Source organism: Piliocolobus tephrosceles, chromosome 21 (genome assembly GCF_002776525.5).
Source record: "Piliocolobus tephrosceles isolate RC106 chromosome 21, ASM277652v3, whole genome shotgun sequence".
Taxonomy (NCBI): Eukaryota; Metazoa; Chordata; class Mammalia; order Primates; family Cercopithecidae; genus Piliocolobus; species Piliocolobus tephrosceles.
In genome coordinates, this window is record NC_045454.1 from 38,015,423 (window position 1) to 38,021,634 (window position 6,212).

Below are 6,212 nucleotides of genomic sequence, written 5' to 3' on the forward strand. Positions count from 1 at the left end.
GGCTAACACGGTGAAACCCCATCTCTACTAAAAACTACAAAAAACTAGCCGGGCGAGGTGGCGGCGCCTGTAGTCCCAGCTACCCGGGAGGCTGAGGCAGGAGAATGGCGTGAACCCGGGAGGCGGAGCTTGCAGTGAGCTGAGATCCGGCCACAGCACTCCAGCCTGGGTGACAGAGCGAGACTCCGTCTCAAAAAAGAAAAAAAAAAGAAAAAAGAAAACCAAAACCCAAAAAATACCTTTATTGAGATATGATTCACATGCCATACAATTCACTCATTTAAAATGTACAATTCAATGGCTCTTAGTATAGTCAGAGTCGTACAACTATTACCACAATCAATTTTAGAACATTTCATCACCTGAAAAAGAAATTCTCACCACTTGGCCATCATCTTCCAAGCCCCTCATCTGTCCAGCCCTGTGCAACCAGTGATTTGCTTTTTGTCTCCATGGATTTGCCTGTTCTGGACATTTCATATAAATGTAATCATATGATATGTGGTCATTTTTGTCTGCCTTTTTTTCAATTAGCATTATGTTCTCAAGGTTCACGCATGTTGAAGCATAGTTCAGCTGAATAATACTCCATTGTATTTATGGACCTTTTTTTTTTTTTTTTTTTAAATTTTTAGAGATAGGGTATCACTCTGTCACTCAGGCTGGAGTTCAGTGGTGTGATTATGGCTCACTGCAGCCTCAAACTCCCAGGCTCAAGTGATCCTCCCATCCCACCCTCCTGAGTAGCTGATATTACAGGTGTGTGACAGCACACCTGGGTAATTCTCAAATTTTTTTGTGGAGATGGGGTCTCACTTTGTTGCCCAGGCAGATCTCAAATTCCTGGCCTTAAGCAATACTCCCACCTTGGCCTCCCAAAGTGTTGAGATTACAGGCATGAGCCACTGTGCCTGGCCAAAAGTTTCAATTTTGATCATGTCCAATTTATCTATTTTGTAGTTGTTATTGTTATTTGTGGTTTTGGTGTCACATCTAAGAATCTTGGCCTAATTCAAGGTCATGAAGATTTACTCTTTATGTTTTCTTCTAGATGTTTAGTTCTATAGTTGGAACTCTTATATTTAGGTTTCTGATCCATTTTGAGTTAAGTTTTGTATAAAGTGTGAGGTAGGGGTCCAACTTCATTCTTTGGATGTGAATATTCAGTTGTTCCAGCACCATTAGTTGAGAAGACCATTCTTTCCCCATCGAATGGTCCTGGCACCTATTTTATTAGATTTAAATCTAAAGAACCACATGTAGATTGGGCACAGTGGCTCATGCCTGTAATCCCAGCACTTTGAGAGGCCAAGGCTGATGGATCACTTGAGGTTAGGAGTTTGAGACCAGTTTGGGCTCAAATATGGTTCCACATAGTGGAACTCTATCTCTATCAAAAATACAAAAAATTAGCTGGGCATGGTGGTACATGCCTGTAGTCCCAGCTATTAGGGAGGCTGAGGAGGGAAAATCGCTTGAGCCCAGAAGGTGGAGGTTGCAGTGGACTAAGATTGTGCCAATGGACTCCAGCCTGGGTGACAGAACAAGACACTGCTTCAAAAATAAATAAATGGATAAATAAGAACCATATGTGACTGGCTACTGTATTGGACATCACAACCCTAGGTTCAACTGAAGGAGCTCCCCACAGCACCCCCTGTGTATAGACAGTCATGCACATGCACACACACACACACACACATACACACAGTACTTCCCCATTGCACAGAAAGAGTCATTTTGCAGATTTGCACATACATGGATCCAGACACAAGTACTTGGGTATTCATGGCGAGCCTGCCTCCTCTACCCCTAGGCCACATTCTAGACAATTTCTGCCTCCCTGACATGGGGGCCCCGGGACAGGAGCCTGGTCCTGACCTCTCTCCCCTTCATCCTCCAGGGAAGTCAGCCTTACACTGGGCTGCGGCTGTGAACAACGTGGAAGCCACTTTGGCCCTGCTCAAAAATGGAGCCAATAAGGACATGCAGGATAGCAAGGTGAGCCCCAGCCCTTGGTCCACTGGGGGTCAGCACTGGTACAGTGCCACTGCACTCCAGCCTGGGCATCAGAGTGAGACTCTGTCTCAAAAAAAAAAAACAAAACAAAACCCCAAACATTGCATTAAAATATAATTTACTTTGGTAACTAAAGTTTTTGGTGGCCCCTTAAATTTTGTGCCTAATGGCTGGGTGTGGTGGTTCACGCTTATAATCCCAGCACTTTGGGAGGTCGAGATGGGTGGAATACTTGAGGTCAGGAGTTTGAGATAGTCTGGCCAATGTAGTAAACCCCTGTCTCTACTAAAAATACAAAAATTAGCTGGGTGTGGTGGTGCACACCTGTAATCCCAGCTGCTCAGGAGGCTGAGGGAGGAGAATCGCTTGAACCCGGAAGGCTGAGGTTGCAGTGAACCAAGATGGCGCCACTGCCCTCCAGCCTGGGCCACACAGTGAGACTCTGTCAAAAAAAAAAAAAAAAAGTTATGCCTAAGGTGAGTACCTCGCTTAACTCACCCCAATCCTGGCCTTGACTCCTGGCACTTAGTAGGTGATGGATGAATGTGGTTTAGAGGAAATAACTTGTCCAGGCTCCCCCAGCGCAGCCGGGATTTAACCCAGGTCTGTCAAACTCCAGTGTGCAAACTCATAGCTCTCGGGCTCCCCCAAGAGGCTGGAAGACTTTGCTACTCTTAGCCGGGGTTTCGCTGACCTCTGTGGGTTCTGGCCCGCCAGGAGGAGACCCCTCTGTTCCTGGCCGCCCGCGAGGGCAGCTACGAGGCTGCCAAGCTGCTGTTGGACCACTTTGCCAACCGTGAGATCACCGACCACCTGGACAGGCTGCCGCGGGATGTAGCCCAGGAGAGACTGCACCAGGACATCGTGCGCTTGCTGGATCAACCCAGTGGGCCCCGCAGCCCCCCCGGTACCCACGGCCTGGGGCCTCTGCTCTGTCCTCCAGGGGCCTTCCTCCCCGGCCTCAAAGCGACACAGTCGGGGTCCAAGAAGAGCAGGAGGCCCCCTGGGAAGGCGGGGCTGGGGCCGCAGGGGCCCCGGGGGCGGGGCAAGAAGCTGACACTGGCCTGCCCGGGCCCCCTGGCTGACAGCTCGGTCACGCTGTCGCCCGTGGACTCGCTGGACTCCCCGCGGCCTTTCGGGGGGCCCCCTGCTTCCCCTAGTGGCTTCCCCCTTGAGGGGCCCTATGCAGCTGCCACTGCCACTGCAGTGTCTCTGGCACAGCTTGGTGGCCCAGGCCGGGCGGGTCTAGGTCGCCAGCCCCCTGGAGGATGTGTACTCAGCCTAGGCCTGCTGAACCCTGTGGCTGTCCCCCTCGACTGGGCCCGGCTGCCCCCACCTGCCCCGCCAGGCCCCTCATTCCTGTTGCCACTGGCTCCGGGACCCCAGCTGCTCAACCCAGGGACCCCCGTCTCCCCGCAGGAGCGGCCCCCGCCTTACCTGGCAGTCCCAGGACATGGCGAGGAGTACCCGGCGGCTGGGGCACACAGCAGCCCCCCAAAGGCCCGCTTCCTGCGGGTTCCCAGTGAGCACCCTTACCTGACCCCATCCCCTGAATCCCCTGAGCACTGGGCCAGCCCCTCACCACCCTCCCTCTCAGACTGGTCCGAATCCACGCCCAGCCCAGCCACTGCCACCGGGGCCATGGCCACCGCCACTGGGGCACTGCCTGCCCAGCCACTTCCCTTGTCTGTTCCTAGCTCCCTTGCTCAGGCCCAGACCCAGCTGGGGCCCCAGCCGGAAGTCACCCCCAAGAGGCAAGTGTTGGCCTGAGATGCTCGTCAGTTCTTAGATCTTGGGGGTGCTAAAGAGACCCCCATCCTGCCTCCTTTCTTTCTCTGTCTCTTCCTTCCTTTTAGTCTTTTTCATCCTCTTCTCTCTTCACCAACCCTCCTGCATCCTTGCCTTGCAGTGTGACCAAGATAGGTCATCAGCCCAGGGCTTCAGTCTTCCTTTATTTATAATGGGTAGGGGCTACCACCCACCCTCTCAGTCTTGTGAAGAGTCTGGGATCTCCTTCTTCCCCACTTTTCTCTTCCCTCATTCCTTTCTCTCTCCTTCTGGACTCTCATTTCCTTACTTTCTGACATGAATGAATTATTATTATTTTTCTTTTTCTTTTTCTTTTTTTTTTTACATTTTGTATAGAAACAAATTCATTTAAACAAACTTATTATTATTATTTTTTACAAAATATATATATGGAGATGCTCCCTTCCCCTGGGAACCCCCCAGTGCCCCCGTGGGGCTGAGTCTGTGGGCCCATTTCGGCCAAGCTGGATTCTGTGTACCTAGTATACAGGCATGACTGGGATCCATGTACCGAGTACACGACCCAGGTATGTACCAAGGAGGCACCCTTGGGCACACCCACTGGGGCCAGGGGTTGGGGGAGAGTTGGGAGCCTCCTCCCCACCCCACCTCCCTCACTTCACTGCATTCCAGATGGGACGTGTTCCATAGCCTTGCTGGGGAAGGGCCCACTGCCAACTCCCTCTGCCCCAGCCCCACCCTTGGCCATCTCCCTTTCGGAACTAGGGGGATGCTCGTGGGAAATGGGAGCCAGGGGAGATGTGTGCATTCCTTTGTCTCCCTGTAAATGTGGGACTACAAGAAGAGGAGGAGCTGCCTGAGTGGTACTTCCTCTTCCTGGTAATCCCCTGGCCCAGCCTCATGGCAGAATATAAGTATTTTTAGGCTATTTTTGTAATATGGCTTCTGGTCACGATCCCTGTGTAGCTGAATTCCCAAACCTTGCATTGTACAGCCCCCACTCCCCCCACCACCTAATAAAGGAATAGTTAACACTCAGTGTTGTTGGTCTGTGTCTAGGTAAGGTGGGGAGTGGTGGCAGTGGGACTTCTATCTCCCCCACCCAGCGCTAACTTGAGTTCCCATCTTGGGGTAAATACATTTGACTTGTCAGTCTACTTATGCTTCCTCTTTTGGCAGATGACTACCAATTGGATCAGTGGTGGTCACCTGACTTAAGTTGAGCCAATCAGATTCTTTTGCTCGAGAACCTTTTTTAATGGAGAGGCTAAGAAACTGGTCAGTTGGTGGAGCTCTTAAGGTCACAATTAGATTTAGAAATATCAGTGGCCAATTCGAGGTGGTGGGCAAACAGATGAGCAAAGAGGGCAGAAGAATGAAGCTAATATTCAGGGAGAATCAGAAATGAGAGCTCAAATGGCTCTTTGAGGGCTGGGGGGTTTATCTCAGCTCCCAGTGCAGTATCAATTCCAGTTAAATGAGTGTTCAGTCCATTGAGATCAACAGGTATTTATTAATTGCTTTCTAAGTGTCTGATGATGGTTCTACATGAATTTCACTTTTACTTCATGCTCCTTAGGGTTTTGGAGATAACCTTGGACCCATGTAATAAATACTTCTTTACTTGTGCCAGCTTCGGTGGGTTTCTGTTTCTCACAACCAATCATGCTCCAAGACAAGGTTCTGTTTACACTGGTGTCTTCAGGAAAGGAGGATAGGATTTAGTGTTCGTTGATTCTGTCAGTTGGAGTGCTCCTGGTTGCAAATGACACAAAAGCCTACTGGCTTAAACAAGAAAGGGGTTTATTAGTTTATATAAATTAAAAGGACCAACTTCAGGGGAGATTTGATCTAGTGGCTCAAATGTGGTCAACAATGGCTCAGTTTCTCTTCGTCTCTACAACTTTCTCTGGGCATCAGTTTCATCTACATCCTCCACATGGCACCCAGTACAACCTCTCTTCCCTACATCACACAGCTCCAGCCCTCTCTCTGTGTTATCAAAATAGGTGCCATATAGCTCTTTCCAGAGGAGAGAGAAACTTCTAGTATTGTGATTGATTTTTCTTTTATTTACTTTCTTCCTGTTTTTTTGAAATAGAGTCTTGTTCTTATCACCCAGGCTGGAGTGCAATGGCACAATCTCAGCTCACTGCAACCCCCACCTCCTGGGTTCAAGCAATTCTCCTGCCTCAGCCTCCTGAGTAGCTGGGATTACAGGTGCCTGCTTCCATGCCTGGTTAATGTTTGTATTTTTAGTACAGACAGGGTTTCACTATATTGGCCAGGCTGGTCTCGAACTCCTGACCTCAGATGATCCATCCACCTTGGCCTCCCAAAGTTCTGGGATTACAGGCATGAGTCACTGCACTCGACCTTGTGGTTGATTTTTCTGTTGACTCCAATTGGTTCATGTATCCACT

At 49.9% G+C, this 6,212-nt stretch overlaps 1 protein-coding gene across 1 annotated transcript in view; it reads left to right on the forward strand.

Moving 5' to 3' along the window:
- NOTCH3 (notch receptor 3) overlaps window positions 1-3,789 on the forward strand; it is a 46,975-nt gene extending 43,186 nt beyond the window's left edge. The window contains exons 29-30 of the mRNA XM_026457024.1: window positions 1,904-2,001; window positions 2,737-3,789. Coding sequence (XP_026312809.1) covers window positions 1,904-2,001; window positions 2,737-3,789 — 1,151 coding nt within the window. The remainder of the gene's footprint in view (window positions 1-1,903; window positions 2,002-2,736) is intronic.
- Window positions 3,790-6,212: the final 2,423 nt, after the last annotated feature.